Source organism: Perca fluviatilis, chromosome 11 (assembly GCF_010015445.1).
Source record: "Perca fluviatilis chromosome 11, GENO_Pfluv_1.0, whole genome shotgun sequence".
NCBI lineage: Eukaryota > Metazoa > Chordata > Actinopteri > Perciformes > Percidae > Perca > Perca fluviatilis.
In genome coordinates, this window is record NC_053122.1 from 24893262 (window position 1) to 24913689 (window position 20428).

At 38.2% G+C, this 20428-nt stretch overlaps 2 protein-coding genes across 3 annotated transcripts; both read left to right on the forward strand.

The window, feature by feature from the left end:
• The first annotated feature begins 1293 nt into the window (after nucleotides 1-1293).
• On the forward strand, nucleotides 1294-13685 carry zgc:153615 (uncharacterized protein LOC777747 homolog). Of its 2 annotated transcripts, XM_039816771.1 has the most exons (8): nucleotides 1294-1607; nucleotides 2089-2340; nucleotides 6161-6270; nucleotides 10599-10716; nucleotides 10872-11078; nucleotides 11423-11546; nucleotides 12127-12220; nucleotides 12361-13685. In XM_039816771.1, exons 2-8 carry the CDS (start codon nucleotides 2098-2100, stop codon nucleotides 12410-12412), a joined length of 948 nt encoding a protein of 315 aa, XP_039672705.1. In that variant the 5' UTR covers nucleotides 1294-1607; nucleotides 2089-2097; the 3' UTR covers nucleotides 12413-13685. The 2 variants fall into 2 exon arrangements, with proteins under 2 accessions (XP_039672705.1, XP_039672706.1); XM_039816772.1 differs by lacking the exons at nucleotides 1294-1607; nucleotides 2089-2340 and adding an exon at nucleotides 3443-3554.
• Nucleotides 13686-14575: 890 nt separating this feature from the next.
• On the forward strand, nucleotides 14576-18074 carry LOC120568308 (interleukin-12 subunit alpha-like). Its single transcript, XM_039815724.1, has 7 exons — nucleotides 14576-14594; nucleotides 14697-14839; nucleotides 14943-15029; nucleotides 15472-15513; nucleotides 16825-16944; nucleotides 17514-17558; nucleotides 17800-18074. The coding sequence occupies exons 1-7, from the start codon at nucleotides 14576-14578 to the stop codon at nucleotides 17929-17931; spliced, it is 588 nt and encodes a 195-aa protein (XP_039671658.1). The 3' UTR covers nucleotides 17932-18074.
• Nucleotides 18075-20428: the final 2354 nt, after the last annotated feature.

A 20428-nucleotide genomic window follows, 5' to 3' on the forward strand; every position in this document is an offset into this window, starting at 1 on the left:
CCGCCTAAGTAGCAGAATTACCTGAGCTTCGCCTTCTGAGAATATAGTTCCCAGTTTGTTTACGGTTAGAAGACGGCTGTGTCTCATGTTATGATCTTTGTACATGCTGTGACTATACAAATCACAACACGTAAATAGGAACATGTTGGCGTTATTTTGTCACTTATTCGGAGCAGTAGGCTAGTTGGAACCAGTTACCTGCAGCTTCTGTGCTAGGCTAAGCTACCAGTGGAACCGTTAGTTACAGACACGAGAAGGGTATGTATCTACTTGTCTTACTCTGGGGGTTACGGTGAATAAGAGTCCCTATAAGTCAGCGTGTTCCTTAAAGGAAAAGATGTCTGCAGTAAATAACAAATTTAATATCCAACAGGAAAGTCAAGTGTAAGAGTCCAAAATCACATTTGCCTCAAGAGGCTTTACAATCTGTACAGCATAAAAACACCCTCTGTCCTCAGACCTATGGGTTTTCTTGAATTTACAAGTTTGTTCTGTATAAATTACAATAAATAGAAAAGATAAACTATGTTCAGAGAAGGGCTACTAAACTCCAGGTATGAAAGAGATATGAGAGGTCCTGTATACTGAACCTACTTCAGTATAGAGGTGACATGATTGAGGTCTATAAGCTTGTTTGCAGAATATGATATCACAGCTGAGCCTGTCATCCACTTTTGAAATATTCCCACTAAAGTTTTCTGAGAAGAAAAAAAAACATCTTCAAAATGTTTGTGCTGTAGAGGCATGAAACAAGCTTTCAGTTGACTTTTCAACAATGATTAAATAAATTCTGCTCAGCAAAGAATATTTTGTACAATTATAAAGCTGAATTGTGATTATTTGTGAAATTATTGTTTTTAACAAGTATATTGTGGAATTATTTTGTTGTATTGTTTGTTGTAGTTTTTACTACTTGGGATGACTATAAAATTAAAGGGCAGCAAATAAGCACAGAAGCCAGAATACTGTACTACACACATTCCTGTATGTTAATGTAGACAAAATATAAATGAAGAATACTGTGAAAGATACAAATGAAGCCAACAAACTCCTTCAAACAATTCAGTAGCTTGAGACACATTGGAGAAGGTATTCACATAGTCTCGCTTTGCCAGACCCTCCTCCAAAGCGTGCTGGAGAAGAGTCTTATTTTGCTTCTAGTTATTTTATGTGAATCCCCCTTGCGCCTATATATAGCGTGCACACACACCCCATTCTGTCTGTTCCTATATATTTCAACATGGTACTCTCTCCTCTGGGCACCTCGTGACAATGGACACACACACAAATCTACACACCACTGAAACTAAGCCACACGTTGACGACAGAAATGCTGGTCTTTGAAAGCAAGGACGCACGTCTGTATTTTTTTCCTATTCGTTTTCTTTTGCGTTAGTCAGCTGGAATTATGGAGCACTGAGCCAAGGATAAGAACTTTTATATAGAAGAGCAAGAAATCCTAAAATCCATCCTTTGGTGGCCATCGTCTGTCAATCGTGGGAGAATCTATTCTCCTTTTATGCCACACTGTGCTTATCTCTGTTTTGTTATGATTGAATTGAATTTTTATTTCAAGTATCTTGAGAACTCTGCACTTTACAGTGAAGGTAAGTCCTATGTACAGCATGCGCTAAATATTATTTGACTTTTTATTTTACCAGTATTTACAATTTAGGATGGAAGACCATGCTATGTATTTGTGGTTCAGTATGTTTAACAGAACATGTTTTGTGACTTTTGTTCGTACAGACGAAATGAAATAGAATAAGAAGTCAGAGACTGGAAATTCAGATTAGGAACATAATATCTACATGGGAAATATGACAAAGAATATTGCTATACCGTTATGTTTAAGCCAATGTTGCTGCAATTATATTGATCTATTTATTTTTGTTTGTATGATCACAGTACACATAAAGATACCATGAGAATTAATAAGATTGACACAGCCAGCATTCAAGCGGTTGATTCCAGTCAGTGATCTGTGTCCCATTTTTTTATATCTTTAGTCCATCTGTGACTATATTCCCAGCCAGGGCACTTAGTCCCTCCCCCAACCCTGACATTTGCTCCACCCTCTCCATACAGTTTGTCTTTATGGGGGATTATGATGTGGACATGGATGATGAAGAGGAGGGACAGGTGTTCATGAGAAAGGCCACAACAGGCCATTGGTGGGAGGACTGTGGAGATGATGGCAACTGTGACACACAACACCAGAGAGGAGGAAGAGGCTGCATGGTAAACAGCCGCAGTTGGGCCGAGGAGCTCCAGGATATCTTTGCACCACAGGCTGAAGACTGTTACAGTGGAGGGCGAACCAGACTGTCCAGCATCTCTGTGAGTGATTGTCTTTCTCTCTTTCTGTCTGAGCCACACAAGCACTGAATTATTCCCTCAGAGTCCATTTGTTATGATGAAATTTCACTGCATCTTTCAGAGACTCAGCAAAAGTCCAGGTTTCTATACAAATAACATAGTTCTCAGACAAATATTAAAAACCCAAACATTCTCAAGTAGCAAGAAGCAAAGCTGATTACATAAAAAGAAATGTGCATGACAGCATTTGCAATATGAGGTTATGCACATCTGGTTACTATACATGTATGATTATAATGGTGTATGCATTGCCCTTACAAGAATGCATGGAATAGAAAGGCTGAGGATAGTCTGCCTCTGATCCTGATGAAAGATGACTCAAAATGTTACGCTTTTTAATCAGCCCGCTGCTGCATTGTGACACAGCACTGTGGGAACTAACTATGTGCATGTGTACATGCTTTTGCGTGTGTGTGTGTGTGTGTGTGTGTGTATTTGTGTTTCTCTTTCGCACGTGTGGGCATGTACACCCTTCCTGGTTTCTCTCACAGCTTAGCACGTTTGAATCTGGGATGTGGAATGGGGCTGGATGAGACTCCTTTAGGAGACAAAATGTCAGTGCTGCTAAAAAGTGCTGACGTTCATTAGAGGAGCTATTATTGATCAGCCTTTTTAATGGTTTTGTTTTCCAGTGTTGCAGTCTCATTCATCAGGCTATGTTTAGCCTGGCCTTTTAGCCCACCACACCACCAATCATGTGCCCTTATATCTGTAAATCTATCTAAGGTCCGTCTGCTCTTGTCAGGACAAAGATTTCTAGCAGCTGCAATTTTTTCCTTTCCTTTGATTAAAAGAAAGATGAAGAGGTGAGGAGAAAGAAAGAAGGCAAATGAGGAAGATGGAGGAGCCGATAACAGATCAGGAGAGCAGTGGCAGCACTGAGCAGCTCTGTCTCTCCCCTCCCTCTCCTCCTGCGCTTCCGTCTCTTCCCACTCTTTCCTCTCCTGCTCCCACATTCCCCCCTCCTCTTTCTGCTACCTCCCCTCCTTCCCCTAACAGCTCTCTTCTCTCTCCCTCCCTCCCTCCCTCCCTCCCTCCCTTACTCTCCTGCACGGAGCTGCAGTATATGAAAGGGTCTCCTGGGTCTAGCTTCACTGCAGTGTAGAGAAGGGCAGGGCGGCTGTTTCAGTACGATGCGCTGAAGGATGGTGCACCAGGAGAAACGCGTTTACCAGGTGTGTGGATTTGTGTTTTTATGCATTAGTGATTCTGAGGGTGTAGAATATGTAGCATAATATCTACAGGGAAACATGATAGGTATCCATGATGGGTGAGCTGCTGTAGATGAGTCAGCCATAATGGATGAGCGGCTGTGTAATTGTGAGGTGGCATAAGGATGTTCATATGTGGTCGTTACCTGTTAATCTCTGTTTTTACATCTCCTCAGTGAAGCCATTTCATCTCTCATATAATGGATGTGTGTATAATCATATAACCTGCATTGTTCTGTTCCATGAATGAAGATGATTTGACATCATTTACAGTTTTGCTTTACTACATACTTTCCTCTAGGAGGGTAAAATAGGTTGTGGGTGTGATGTAGACAGTCTGCTGGTAAGGAGGACATCTGAAGTGGATGATCAGGAGGCAGAGCGTTGGTTGCAAGAGTGAAGGCGATCGACTGTGATTTATGTTCTTACATCCCAGCCTCATCTAATGATGCTTGACCAAAAAAAAAAGGTTTTGAGGTTTTTTAGAGAGAGAGAGAACATGTTGACGCATAACAGAAACATCTCTAATTTTAGAGGTGTTTTTCAATGGCGGTGTGTCACAAGCAAACACACACACAGAGTAGTAGGCAGCCTTAGGAGATGTGGGCACTTGGCACAATCCAATAATATAAAAATACTTATGGAGCCAGAATTGGAAATCATGTCATGTTGAAACTTTTTGTTCTATATTTCAAGAAAAAACTGAAACTACAACATATTGGATTTGTGTACAGAAACTCATGTAGCTCAAATGACTAAATGAAACAAAAATTTTATATATATATTATAATTATATTATATAGGAAAATATAAATATATATAGGCCTAGTTTGAAAACATCTAAGAGATCTAATGGCAGCTACACAGTGAAAATGATAAATGATTCAGGGTATGACATAAAAGGAAAGGAAGAAAAAGAAGTGAGGAAAGAAGACAACACTAATTCAGGACAGTGAAACTAGATGATGAGAAACTAAGTAAATCATAATTTCTGGTCCAGAAGAAAAAATAGGAGAGGAGAGAAATTGTCTATCATATTATATACATGAAGCTGCCAAACAGAAAGCTGAATGACGTTGCATTTTGAACCATCAGCACAAAGTGCATGGTTTCAACTATTTTATTGTATTTTTATTGTATTGTTTATATATATATATATATATATATATATATATATATATTGTGTGTGTGTGTGTATATATATATATATATATATAGATATATATATATCTATATATATATACAAACTACTTACTGATATCAGCTGCTGTCTTGATGGTGGACTGTAGCAAAGGAAAAACGTTATTATTAAGGTGGAGAGTGGGGGTGTGGCCTTGACCAACTGCCACTTTTCTCATTTGAAAGCAATGATGTCTCTCTCTCATGGGTGGGCCAAATTCTCTGGGCGGGCAAAGCAGAGAAAGGGGAGGTAACCTTGCTCCTTATGACCTCATAAGGAGCAAGATTCCAGATCGGCCCATCTGAGCTTTCATTTTCTCAAAGGCAGAGTAGGATACCCAGGGCTCGGTTTACACCTATCACCATTTCTAGCCACTGGGGGACCATAGGCAGGCTGGGGGAACTCATATTAATGTTAAAAAACCTCATAAAGTGACATTTTCATGCCATGGGCCCTTTAAAAACAGTATAGATATTTCTTTTCATTATTTAGGTCTGGTGTGGGGATCTGGAAAGAAAAAAAAAACCCTACAGTATACTTTCCCTCCATAATAAAAACAGGATGTTGTCTGGGCACTGTTAATGAGGATAGAAGCAGCGAGATTCATTCATTCATTTATCCCTATGGGGGCTGTAGTCTATCCCAGGATGCATCTGGTGGCAGGTACAGTACATCCTGGACAGGTTGTCAGTCTATAACAGGGCTACCGCATAGACAGACAATTCATACCAATATATTCATAGCTGGGAGCAGATTTTAGAGTTTCTGTTTTACCTGATCTGTATGTCTCTGAACTGTGAGAGAAAACCAGACCACCGGAATCTGCCAGACGTGCCTTTTTAATCAGGTTGCAAATGCAGTCCAGTATTTATTGAAGAACCTGTGTAACTGGAGGAACAGAAACGTCTTTTTTTCTGCAGATGGTGGGCTGTAAAATTCTACACTGACGATTTAAACCTGATGTTTTTAGGGAAAACTGATCATTTAGAGACAGAATAGGAAAAAAAGAGTGTTAACAGACATCGCTGTACTTATTATCTAAGCTTTTCATAGAGTAGGAGAGAATAAGGAATAGCTGAGTCTTTTTAAATGTGTTAGCTAAGCTTTGATAGTGTAGTAAACATATGTTTATAATTATAATGACAGTATGAGCCCACAGCTGAATTATCCTAATGTGTGAAAGACAGAGAATTGGATGCATTTGGGTGTTTGGTGTTTTAAGCCCCCAATACTGCCTTCCAGGCAGCGCTGCGTAAATTGCAAACTACACTTAATGTTTCTTCTCACAAATATGTCCCACTTGGTCAATCAAGCAGAGATGGAACTAAAGCAGCAGCATCAGCACTATCATTTTTTTTATATTCATGTATTTTTCTCTTTTCTCTGGCAGGCCCAGAGGAATGAGAGAGAGTGCATCAGGCAGAAACTTGCCCTTGGCAGTTTCTATGACGACGAGCCAGTCATCTATACCAGCTGCAGCAAGAACGGCCTATCCTCCCGGTGGGTTTGGATTGCGTGCGTGCGTGAGTGCCTTCGTGCCTGCATGTGTGTGTCTTGAGGTTTGATCAATGAAGCATTTTGAAGGCCTGCGCCAATATCTTTGTGTTTTAGCTTCTGACAGCTGACACTTCAGATCTTTAGATGTTCTCCCAGAATTTATTCTTAGATGGATGCCAGGGAAACAATGAGAGACGCCCTAGATTGAATTAATTATTGATCCACAGAAAGCATAATCTATTTTAAAGCCTGAATATAAAACTTCATTGTAGGTTTTGTAGACCTAATGTGCTGCCTATATAAGGAACCTCCTCACATAGACCACATGACTCACCCATACAAGCCATTAATTATTACATAGCCCACCTATTGGCAAACCAATACATTTATATCAGTCTAACCCTCTTGTGTATATTCATGCATGTATGCCGCACGCTCGCTCACTCACTCACTCGCTCACTCACTCACTCACTCACTCACTCACGTGGTCTATTCTTTAGCATCTGTAACAGCTTGAGCTATCTACATGGCAAATACAAGCAGTTATTCAACAACCAGGAGATGGAGCTATTCAGCAGCTCACTTTATCCATTAACTAACAACTAAAAGCCCAAAACACACAAATCAGAAAGATAAAGCTGATTGGATTGGCTTATTGGCATGTAGGTGCAAAACAGTAAATGACAGCGGGTCCTTTGTGGGAGTCAGTTTAGAAACAGTGAGTCACGTAGTAGACAGTAGGTCGAGAAAATAAGTTGATTCATCCTGTGTCTGTGTTTATAGACTTAGCAAAAAACAGAGGAAGAGAACAAGTGATTAACATAACAGACGTTTTCCCAGAAGGCCGCAGGGCTGTTTAGTCATTCTGAAGGGAACTGACATTGGACTCATAATTTACAGCAGCAGAACAAAGAAACTCACATGTGGAAAGAGTAGGCGCAGAGGAGGTGGCACAGTGGTTAACCTCTGTGATTGCAACAGCTGAGACAGAAAGTTAGGGATGCCCTAGCTTCACTAGTAGGACAGAGTTTGAAGAAATTCTCACGGTGGGACATAAATGCTTTCCCTTTAAAAATTGTACTACCAACTGCTACAAAAAGCATTAAATGTCAACAGATTATTACATTTTTATATTATATCTATTATAGATGTATTATTATTTATATTATTTTTATATTTTGTGTTTTACACAATAATACTGCAAATGTGTGTGCATTAGTCTTCCATTGTTTTACTGTTTATATTTGACTGCCCTATTAGTTTGCTGGTACATAGTGACGTGCACTGACCTATATGAAAGTGCAAAAAATAATAATTTTAACAAATACATTTTTTTAGCAATATTTTGTATCCTAAATTTCATTGCAAAATGATTACAAATATAGATTGAATTAGATGTACATTAATAATAATAATAATAATAATAATAATAATAATAATAATAATAATAATAATAATTTGAATCAACATTCAAACAAGTGTAAATGTACCCGAGTTGGCTGAAAGTGTGGTGGTTTTCGTCGGCAGTCCCTTTGCCTGATGTTATATGACATGTGAAATTACTAAGTAAATGACATAAAATCAAACTAAAGGAAAGCATTGTCCAACGAAATTGATATTTCACATTTGCATATTGAGGTTTTGGACGAATGCGCGCACACACACACACACACACACACACACACACAGTGGAAAGAGTTGCATTACATCAGACACAAGTTGGTTAACCAAAGCCACTGCACCTACAAAACTCTGCTTTCTTTTCACGGCAGCTTTGACCTGCAGTAACTCTCTGGCACTTTGACTTGTTCTTTAGAGGGGGCGTTTACATTGACAATGGGGCCGCCCCCTATGCTACTGGCTGCTGTTTGAGGAAGTGCAGTTGTGTCTGTGGCCTGAATGCTCTGAAAGAAGAAGTGATGCCTGATTTAAGACCATGTCTGTGATTGGTGGAATTGGAATCATGTGACCTCCAGTGGAGGTGAATGTGCACCCTCTGGACTTTAATTTGGGGTGGAAATTCCAACACCACCCTGTCCAGTTCGTGATGTTGTATAAGTTATTGTTCTCATCCCAGTGTATGGGGGAAGGTCACTTTGGGTTGTTAGGTTCTTTCAGTCAGAGTCTCATAATCTGGAACTGAGTGAATGGTGTTTTTAGCTCCTGGAAAGGCTGAGGTTAAGGTGCAACTGCTGTGAAGAGCCTTGGGTTATGTTTTTGGCTTCAGTCGTTTAATTTAAGCTCTCAATTCCGTTTGTTTCTACTATATGAGGTCACAGACTGTGACATTACGGACATCAATGCACGTCTTGGCCAAAAGTATGTAGACACCGAAATAATACCCAAGTGTTATTGTGTAACATATCCGTACAAAACCATGAGCATTGATATAAGATAAGATAAGATAAGCCTTTATTGTATTGATATGCTGCTATAACAGCCTCCAGTCTTCTTCTGGGAAGGCCTTCTACAGGATTTTGGAAGCATGCTGCAGGGATTTTTTCCTAATCAGCTACTAGAGCATTAGAGGTCAGGTTGGGCACTGATGTTGGCCAATAAAGCACAGGATTGCAGTTGATTCTCCAATTCATCCCCAAGATACCCGATGAGGTTGGGGGCAAGGCTCAGTGCAGGCCAGTCGAGCTTTTCCACATCAAACTCGGAAAACCATCCTTTATAGACCTCATTTATGTTGAAACGTGACATGATCTCACTTTAAACTGTTGCCACAACGTTGGAATCACACCATTGTATCATAACATTTCATTATATGCTGTAGCATTAGGATTTCTGAACCCAAATCATGAAACTCACATACCAAAAGGATGTGTTTTACTGAACAGTAATAATAATCTTGACATTCCACATCAACTTATTATTATTGCGGTCTCTTTATGACAATCAATTGTTTTTGCTATTGGTCACCCAGCCCCGGCATTATTCCCACGAGCATTTGTCGAGCATCTTAGAAAAAGGGGATCCTCTTTTAAAAATATGTAGTGTGTTAAAAGGGAGTGAGTGTCACCATTTGCCATGGTGGATAATGATGGATCCCTTGTGCTGGTAGAAAAAAAGTTCATCTGAATCCCCATGGAATCTGGCACACGATGTACAGCGCATTATATAGAGCTGCTAAACCTTTTGATGATAGTTTTGCTTTTTTTGTTGAAATTACAATGATTACCATGTGTTTTTTTTATTTTTTTTATTAATTTTTATAATTTTGCAAATGCTTGAAACTCCTGGGCCTTTCCACTTTCCACTCTCTTAATAATTGTATAAGCACAATTTTGTAAAATGTCTTTTAGGATCGTCATGTGAGGATAGTTCTAGAACACATCTTGTAATGGTACTTGGATACAGCCTCAGTGATGACCCAGACGGAAGTGATCAGCCCCCGACCCGTGTCCAAGAGGGGTCCTGCTTCACGGATCCACAGCCATCGTGAGGCCTTTTCGGCAGCCTGCAGAATGTTCTTGGTGGATCTTCTGCACTGCAGTCCTTTTACTCCAAGTAGTTTGACGGGTCACTGTAGTGAATGGCCAGCAAAGCCTCTGCATCCAACTTTGACTGGTGCACAGCGGGCTCTCCAGACATTTCTCCAGCACTCTGTAACAAGACCTTCATATTTAGCCCTTTTGCACTTGTTGGTTTCTTCAATCTGGTCTTCTGGTACCAGCAGGACCACTTGCTTTGTAGACTGTGAAGTTTACACCATGTCTGGGTGGACCGGAGTGGTTGCCATGTTTTCTGGGAACTTAAGCTGCCTTCCTAGGTCCACTTGGAGCTGCCAGTCCAGTGTGGTGGCAAGAAGCCCTCCCGAGGAGCTAGGCTGATATTGTGCCTTCTCCCCTGCTCTGATGAAGGTGATGGGACTGTTAGGGGGTGTGCTGATTCTTGCTGTTTTAAATCGCTGTGCTGATTGTGTCTGCCAAAGACCTTAGGACTTTGTTTGGACTGTGTTGGTTGACCGGGTTGAGAACCTGGTAGACTGATTGCATGAGAAACTTGATGCGCGCAATATCCAGGTAATTTTGTGAGGTAAATGTCACGTGATTTTTGTTATCTGGGTTTGTTTGTAAACAAAATCAGTACAATCAACCAGGAATTTCCCGCTATAAGTTTCATTCTGACTGGGATACATTTTCTCTATCTCTAAAGATCAACATTTCCTCTCCATAATATAAAACTGTAAAAAAATTGAAGTGCAACAGGAAAAAAAAACATATAATAACATGTGACTGGATATGAAAGCACTACAATAAAGTATATATATATATAAAAACATTTCCTCTCTCACGTTCTCTCCCTCTTTGTGTTTTTCCTCTCAGACTGCAGAGTGGGGTGAACCTGCAGGTGTGTTTTGTTAATGACAGCAGCAGTGACAAAGACAGCGATGCTGAGGACAGTAGGACAGAGACCAGTCTGGACACACCGCTGTCACCTGTGGTATGCACGGCTTAGACAGTCTCTGTGTTGTTGTGTATGTGTCCCATGTTTGTTTCTGTCTCGTTTCTCTACTCTCATTGCACTTTGGAATAACCACGCGTGAGAACAATCGGCTGTTACATCATGACATGTCACTCACACTACTTCCTCTCCAGAGCAAGCAGAGCTCATCGTTATCGGACCGGGACACGGCGGAGGAAGACTCAGACCCGTTAGATGACTTCGGCGGGTTCTGGCGGGTGCAGCGCAGGCTTCAGGAGGAGGCCCGGGTGGCGCTAGCTCTGGCTCGACCCATGGCCCGTATGCAGGTGGAGGTGGAGAGGCAAATCCAGCTGCACAGACGTTCACCTGTGGCTGACTTGGTTAGTCAGTGACAGAGAGAGAGAGAAATACTGATCAGCTCTTTACTTCTATGTATTTACTATAACTGCTGTTACAGTAAACACAACAAAATGAAAATGAAATAAGGGACTTACATTGCCTGAATAGAAGATCAGTCAGGGTTTATAAGGATGTGTGTGTGCATGTGAGTGTGCGACCAAGAGAAAACCCCATTTGCAAAAAAGAGACACATTGATCCAGTTGACTTTGACTAATATTGAATAAAACCACTTTAGTCTTTATTCAAATCATGAGCCTTTTTGCACTTTTATTTATTTATTGTTTAACACGCAGCAATTTCCTGTCTGTGTGTTTAAATACCCAGCTTCCCCATCTGCCCCACATCAGTGAGTGCTTGATGAAGAGGAATCTGAGGCGAGGGGACATGAGGGACATGAGTCTGGGACAGCTGCAAGTCATCACAAATGACTTACACTCACAGATTCAGAGTGAGTTAATCACACAAAACACACACAAGTAGAAAGACACACACACGCATGACACAAAGCAAAACTGTCCTCTCATTTTAGTTGCATACCATTGTTGGCAGGTGAAAAACATTTATCTTAACTAGGTCAAATTTTAAGAACTAAGAAAAACAGCAATGATTTAGAAGTGTTGGACAAACCTTTAGGATCACATACTTTGACCACATATGCAAAGTACTTAGCCTGAAAACAAGGCATTTCATTAACAATGCTGATAATGCTACTAAAGACTTGTGTGTGGCCTGGTGGGTATACGTACGTAAATAAATGTAAGTATACCATTGAGAAATTATGTTAGTTTGAATCCAGTTATCCTCTTATAGTAACTCTCTACTGAGTTTCAAACGTTTTTATAGTATAATATGGAGGTCATAACGAATTAACCTTAAAAAAAAAAGGTATACTTAAAATATTTATTTACAGATCTGGCTCCTAAATTCTCCTCCTCTCTTCCTAAATCTCTTCTGTTGACCACCACAGCGACACCTTCAACAATGCATTAGACTTATCTAGAGTTAATGACATGTATAATCTAACACAGGTCTAAATGAGGAGCTGGTGCAGTTGCTGTTAATGAGGGATGAGCTGCATGTGGAGCAGGACGCCATGCTGGTGGACATAGAGGACCTCACCAGGTGAAACACCCTGTTCTCTCACCTCTCTCTGTCTTTGTTTCTGCAATATCTGTCAAATTCTCCATTTCTACGCCAAATGTTGCACATGTACTGTACGTCCTGGGCTGGCTCTAATGTACTTCCTCTCTATGTTGAGACAGGCATGCTCACAGCCATCAGCGGCACCAAGCAGAGAAAGCCATCTCGAAATAAACACCCCGACTACACGTGTGTCCGTCTGCACGCCATCTTACCTCCCGCTCCATGGACTGTCACCAGTGTTACTAATAAAACCCCATCTGTGCTGACTGTTTCTGGAGAAATGAAAATACCATGTTAGTGTAATATTAACACACAGACACACCAAATAATGTATTGCACCACAGGATGTTGTCGAAGGACAGAGGACATCTAAAAGAAGCTGAGCTGCTTTCAGTGTGGACACAGTTGACTTTGTGCAGGCTTTTCACTTCCACTCAGCATGATTACTCATGCTATATTTTATAGAATTAGGGGAATCCTCGTACCGTAATTGCATCCCCTAACCCTGATTTACCTCTTCATGATTTTGCACGGTACACTCATGTATGTTAATGCTGGGCTGAAGAGAGGGCCTGCACGCCTTGTTTCTCCATTATCTGAAAAAGGAGGATGACTTCTAGGGGACCAGCCTGACTGAACTTTTGTCTTAATAATAATCAAGAGGATTAGTCAGTTCATATGTAGACATGCTCTGTTCCCCTGTTTATCATCACTTTCACTAGGAGCATCGCGTTATTTCTGTTTCACAATGGGATTCACTATAAAATAATAATAATAATAACAAATTCAGTATAAAACTCTGAGCTGTTGCAATAGAAAATGATGAACAATATGTGCTGATTTGCAGCTTAGCTTCACAGTGGTGTTTGTATGCTGCAGCAGCTTCACAGAGGTCTTGTAATTTGATAGCTGCTACAGTTTCCACCTGCTTTTAAAGATGCATTTAGAGCTTTACTGGACAACATTTTGAACTTTATTAGACAAATTTGTATTTGTCAAATGCTTTAATTTACTCCGTACAATAGACAAAATGACAAGATGTGGGTTAAATAATTATATTGGTTAATACACAGGGATAGAAAAAGCAAAAGTCGAGGCATGACAGCCCCGAAATAGAAATATGCAGTCATTTTTGGTATGTTCAATTTACTAATGCTAAAAAAGGGTAAACGTAAAACAAATATATGAATAAATCACAGCCTAAACACATATCTATTTTATCTGTCCAGAGGGTTTATGGACATACTGTATGTAAATGTTAAAAGACACTTTATTAAAAAGTATGAAGAACATGCCTTGTTGTCTGGCTGTTTTCACTTTCAGCTTTTGAAGAATGTTATTTAACACAAAGTCAAACTTTCTTTTTCTAATATATGCTTCATTGATAAATGTACTATATAATGATTGTAAAAACAAAACTCCAGTAATAAATGTTTGAAGTGTGTGGGCTGTGTTGGTTGGTTTTCATGAGAGTCATTTTTCATTTTGTGTTCCGCTTAAATCTGCAGGGGTTTACATTATTCACTTTAAAACCAGATATATTGTTTCATTAAGTGAGTAATGCTCGGGAAGGTGATGTTGCTCTTATTTACATATTCAGCCACAGAGTTGTATCAGAGTTGCATCAGAGTTGACACTTATGTAACTGTACTTATGTAACACTTATGTAACTGTTACACTCATTTGTATATTCAAATGAACTTCTATTAATAATAATAATAATAATAATAATAATAATAATAAAAGCTCAACTTATTATTAAAAATAATTAGTTTATATTTTAGTATAAGTTTTTACACAAACTTAAACACACTTGAACTACATTAATCAATATATTATTTCCACCTCAGATGTCTGCTCAGAATTTTTTCATTGTTTAAAAATTATAAATTATAATATAATATAATAAACCTGTTGAACTAAAACAATAAGTACATCTGTCAAGTATATTTTTCACTCAAAGCCACAATGTTATACATATATGGATAACATGACATGACATTCTGTTATTGAGTTAACACTATTTTAAATTTGACTGTGCAGGATTTCACATAGATATCAGATAAAATAATGCTTTCACTCTGCACTCTTTGGAAATGTCAACAATGAACAGTTACCAGTATGATGCTTCATTACTCATCAGTGTTTGTGTTAATTCCAGTTTCACCAAAGCATTTGGCCATATATGGGAAAAATTACGTGCACTTTCAATTTACAGTTCGGTGTGAACACATTGCTAAAGGATGAGGGAAATTCCTGTATCAGTGGGTATAAAACACTTAAGGATGTCCGAGTTCAGTCAGTTACACCAAAGAATCTGAAGTCTTATCCAAGATGCCCCTCATCAAGATCTGTAAGTATAATGTACCCTAACTGAACACTATTTTCTTTTTGCAACAATGTAGTTGAAACGGAAGATTTACTACGAGATGTATATTTTTCTCTTTCTTCTCAGACTTCACTCCTGCACTGCAGCTCCTCCTGCTAACCTGTGCTCAGGTCAGCCAGTCTGTGCCAGTGATGAGTAAAGAGCCAACAGACTCCTGTGTTATACATGCACAGATGCTTCTAAAGAACATCACTCATGCTCTCACACAGGTATAGGTCTACAAAACGGAATGAAGATTGATTTATACACCGTTATATTTAATTTAAAATATCTTTCATTTATAGTTAAAAACATTATCTTTCCATGTGCTAGATAACCCTGTTCAGTGCAATCGACTGTCCAGAGCAGAGTGTGGAGCTAAACGTGAAGACTAACACCTCATCTGTGTGTGCACCAAAGGTAAATGATCAAAATTACATTTTTTTTGTTAATTGGATTTTTATGTATGTTTTTGAAGTATGAGACATGGCAAAATATTCTGAAAAGAAGGAATTATTATATTATTATTATTATTGTTCAAAGCAAAAATAACAACTATACCTGCATGTACTTTTACCTCTAATAAATAAGCATAAACATTTAATATCAGAAAATCACTTTTGATACTAGAGTACAGTAAATATCAGATGCTTTAAGACTTTTACTGAGGTGATATTCTAAAAGAGGACTTTAACTTTTACCAAAGTCATTTTCTGGTTATATACCTGCACTTTTACTCAAGTATTGCAAATTCAAGAACTTTATAATACTGCTTACAGCTCATACAACTGCATTCTATTGACCTTTTGATAGTTCTTAGCTATGCCTCTGTATTACTGAAAATGGAACTACTATTCCACAGGGATCAATATGCTCAGGAATCGCCAAGTCAGAATTTGATCAGGTAAGTTGTGCTCTGTCTTTGTCACAAATATATTACAGTAGGAATACTTTTTTTACGCTTTTATTTTTCTACTTTTATGTATCTTTAAAGAGAAATATATTTTAGTCAGACTCTCAAACAAACACTGATCGACATTTTTCACCATTTTCTGACATTTTATACATCAAACAATTAATTGATTATTGAAGAAAATAATCAACAGATTAATCTAACTATGAAAATACTGGTTCGTTGCAGCCCTACTCCACACAAAGGTGTAGGTTTGGTTTCAGAAGTGGGGGGGACACAAAAGGGAAAAGTGCCATTTCGAGGGGGATACTATTCCCTGCATTTACAAAACAGCAAAAAGGTGGTATAACAAAAACATTAAAATGTTGTGTACACTGCACTAACCTAAAAAGCATGTTAATTTACGGAGACCTGATATGCTACTTATGTTATATTGACATGGTTTCTACAAAGATCTCTGTAATTTGATGGCTTATCTCTGACTGATGCTTAATTCAGCATCTTTGTAGGAGAATACTAACCAATGGTCTTTTTTTCCCAAAGAAACGTCCTCCTGTATGTCATGTCTTTAAACTTTCAGGCTGTTAACATTACAAAATGTGTCAATACCATTCTATTTGTACTTTCTTATGTAATAGGACAAATCTCAAAGCAAAAACAGACAAACTTCTAAACTGGAAATATGTTCTTAAAGAGAAAACATTATACAGCTGAAATGATTTACTTAATTTAATTCATTTCTATTTATTCAAACCGTGTGTACAAATGTACACGTTAAATGTAAGTAGGAAGAAACAACATTTATATATCTACAGCGACTTTATTTTGCTGAGTTTATATACTCAGTGTCCATTTTATTAGGTACACCTCTACAATCTAATGCATTTAGTTTACTTATATGATGCCTATAATGTTCAGTTTTTGTTGACACTGTAATAGAGGTGTTAATCAAAGTATATTTTAGCATTGAGGTCATAGTTAGTGCTGGTGTTGTACAGGACTGCAAGATATTATCATCATTATCCTTTTTTGTTATATTTAGAGGTGTTTCTAATATTCTGTATGTAAATAAAAATCAAAGTAGAAACACAGCTCAATACAATGTACAATGACATCAACAATACATATTTAATTTACATATTTCTGACAGTGTCAACAAAAACTGAACATTATGAGCTTCGTAAAGATCGATGTTACGTCAGGGCTGTTCTATTGAACTGCAGTAGATTGTAGAATGAATGAGTGTATAGACGCTATGTATGTTATTGTCTTGACGATTGTCTTTGTGGCTTTTCCATCCAGAACTCGTGCCTGAAAAACATTGGGGAGGATCTGCATCACTACTACACATTTCTAGCTGCTCAGCCGGACCCTGACAGTTTGCTCGCTCCAACTGTACTGTCGCTCAGAGAGCTCATGGAGGTAACTAATTTTACACAACACCGACAGTATTCAGCACCATAGAACAGGCACCAATACAATAACTGTTAAAAAACAATCCAACCAAGATAGTTTTGTGGTTCGTATCCTATCATCTACCGGCTAACAATCGCTCCATTCACTTTGATGACGTGAGAGTAGATACAGTAGATAAGAAAGAGGCATCAAAGGAAGGAAGGATTGATTCAGGGTAGGTTCACACAGCTAAATCTCCAGGAAGGAAAACAGTGTAACAATTTATGATATCAATTACGACAGATGAGAAAGGATTTGTTCGGAGTTTTTACAGAATGAAATGTAACAATTACTATTAACACTGACTGTCTCATTAGGGGCTGTTGGGCCAAATCACCTACTACAGGCCCTGTCATCTTTTTTACATTAATACATTCATATAATTCATGTAAAAATGTTTTAAGGAGGGTAAAAAGGGAGGTTTCTGATAAGAGATAATCAGCTGCCACACATGCAACATTGAATTGGTCAATTGTTAATATTAAAATATTATATTAAATTAATAATGTTAAAAATGAATAATTTGCTCCCAACAGGAGTGCTTTGACTGGTCTCTGCCGACAGACTTGGCCTCAGCAGAGGTAAGAGATCTCTTAATGCACGCCATAACCATGATTTAAGATAAAGTTGTGTTTTATTTCTTCTAACTGACTCGGGTACCTCTGCACACAGCACAAAAGCATCCCTTGTCATGTTAATTAAAAATAAATATATATTGTTCTTATTACAAGGAATCAAAGAGTGTTACTAAACTTATTTTGGAAGAACAATCATATTCTAATTGTAATAAATCATTTCATAATTGCTCTGTGTTTCTTTAAGGCTGCTGCAGACCGTCTTAGCACCTACGATGAAAGACTGAGGCTCTGCAAAGTGCTGAAGGGCTTCCAGGTCCGCAGCATAACAATCAACAGAGGCATTGCATACATGAACTCTGGCGGACACGCTAAATGAGCCATCGAGCTCTAACAGATCAGTAGTTTCAGAAAGCTATACAGAACAACTTTACATATTAATGACATAAACTACAGTAACAGTACACGTTACATTCACATTCTCTAGCAAACACTTCAGTCTACTTTATGGCTTTTTAACAGTACATATTTATACTTTTACATAGTCTTGTAACTTATATTTGACATCAAGATGGTGTGTTAAAGTACTTTTTTAAGAGTACATGTTTATACTTTTACGTAGTCATGTAACTTATATTTGACATCAGGATGGTGCGTTAAAGTACTTTTTTTTATAAAGTGTATTTTCAGACTTAATGCTATTTATTTATTAATGATATTTGGACTATTTATTTTCAACTATTTATTGTTTATGTGTCTCTTACTTGGTTCCAAGAATCACCAAATAAATATTCTTCCTGCATAAATCCTACTGATTCATCATTCATTTATTTACTGTTAATTTACTGTTTTCACTTTAATTCCAGAAATTGTATTACTGTGAGATGATTTTAGTAATATTCTCCTTGATAAAGACAATGGACGCTTCACAGTCATAGCTAGTATTAATCACATTCAGTCAGTAAGTAGGCTTTCCTTCTTTCAGCTACAGCTACAGTTGGTTGATCCAGTGCAGCCACAAAACAAACAAACAAACAAACTATATGTGATTTACAGGAAGATTAGTGTTTGCTCTATGATGGACTATATTTTCCTGTAACCACCTCAGTTCCAGCAGCTGAGCTTTGTGAGAATTAACGTAACAGAATGCGGCATTTGCTCACACTTCATTTGGAAAGTCCAGTGTTAATAAACAACTTACTATCAGGTGACCGTAATAATTTTAGTCAAACATATTTTGATATTCAGAAGGATGTGAAAGTCAGTCAAAACATATCCATTGTCTGGCTTAGTTTTTTTTTTATATATAATAATAAACTAATATTTCAAATGGAGTCAGAGTTAGGTCAAGACTAGATCTGGAGTCTATACTCAGCAGATAGTCAGTCTCTATCACTCTGTTGAACACACAGTATCAACAGTGGAATGTCCACATAGAGCTTTCTTAGTCAGCTGAAGCCTCTGTGATCTTTTCACCATTCCACTAAGTGAACTGATTTGTGTTTACTTGTTGAGCTCAACTTTCAGTTGGCACTGTTGGGCACTTTACTTTGGGATATGATGTTTTGAAAGGGAAGGTATACACCATGCATGTTATTCATTCTGACCTCACTGAAAGTGAAATATCATTTTCTTTGATTCCAATTCAATCCGTTCTGTGTTCAGTGGAAGTGGCACACCTGAGGTTTGTGGCTGCTGGGGTTGAGAGAGACCTATGACGTTCTTGCCACAGAAAACCTGTGAGACAGAGACAATTTACTGAAAAGGGGATCAGAGTCAGACACAGAAGAGACAGAAAGAGCAGGATACGTGAATAGGCCCATACGTGATGATAATAATACAACATACATGGGACCGTACAGGGCTAACATTTATCATACTCCTCCTATTTCACAAAGCCCACCACCCAAGCAGAAAGATGTGTTAAAATTATTGATACTACATTCATAAGAATACAAAATAAGTATAAAAATACTGAATGACCAGCAAGAAACCCATATAGGCTACCTATCTCTGTACAGTACACACAAATAAAGCTGCAAGGATGAATTGCCAACTATTTTCGATTAATCAATTACATTCTCTGATTCCAGCTTCTTAAATGAGAATATTTTTTGGTTTCTTCACTCATCCATGACAGTAAACTGAATATTGTTGAGTTGTGGACAAAACAAGACATTTGAGGACATCAACTTGGGCTTTGGGAAACACTGATAGACATTTTTCACCTACCACACAAAGGTGTAGGTTTGGTTTCAGAAGTGGGGGCGACACAAAAGGGAAAAGTGCTATTTCGAGGGGGATACTATTCTAATACTATACAAAACAACAAAAAGGTGATATAACAAAAACATTGAAAAGGTGGTGTACACTGCTGTATTATTAATGCACTAACCTAAACAGCATGTTCATTTATGAAGACCTGATATGCTACTTATGCTATATTGGCATGGTTTCTACAAAGATCTCTGTAATTTGATGTCTTATCTCTGACTGATGCTTAATTCAGCATCTTTGTAGGAGAATATTAACCAATGGTCTTTTTTTCCCCAAAGAAACGCCTCCTGTATGTCATGTCTTTAAACTTTCAGGCTTTTGTACTTTTTATGTAATAGGACAAACCTCAAAGGAAAAAACAGACACACTTCTAAACTGAAAATATGTTCTTAAAGAGAAAACATTATACAGCTGAAATGATTTACTTCATTTAATTCAGTTCTATTTATTCAAACCGTGTCGATGGAACTAATGAAACATGTGTAGTTGTAGTGCCTCCTAGTGGAATATTAGCTTACAGCATAGCCTATAGGCCTATAGCTTTGCTTAGCCAAAGGACTATGCTACCTAAGTGCGTAGCCTACATATAAGTTTTCATC

Bases quoted from the DNA above. Each gene is read 5' to 3' on its own strand.
- zgc:153615 (XM_039816771.1), top strand. From the start codon at position 2,098: ATGGGGGATTATGATGTGGACATGGATGATGAAGAGGAGGGACAGGTG. The intron at 11,079-11,422 runs GTTAGTCAGTGA...TTAAATACCCAG, and splicing joins GTTCACCTGTGGCTGACTTG to CTTCCCCATCTGCCCCACAT. The intron at 12,221-12,360 runs GTGAAACACCCT...ATGTTGAGACAG, and splicing joins GACATAGAGGACCTCACCAG to GCATGCTCACAGCCATCAGC.
- LOC120568308 (XM_039815724.1), top strand. The intron at 14,840-14,942 runs GTATAGGTCTAC...TCCATGTGCTAG, and splicing joins TCACTCATGCTCTCACACAG to ATAACCCTGTTCAGTGCAAT. The intron at 15,514-16,824 runs GTAAGTTGTGCT...TTTTCCATCCAG, and splicing joins CCAAGTCAGAATTTGATCAG to AACTCGTGCCTGAAAAACAT.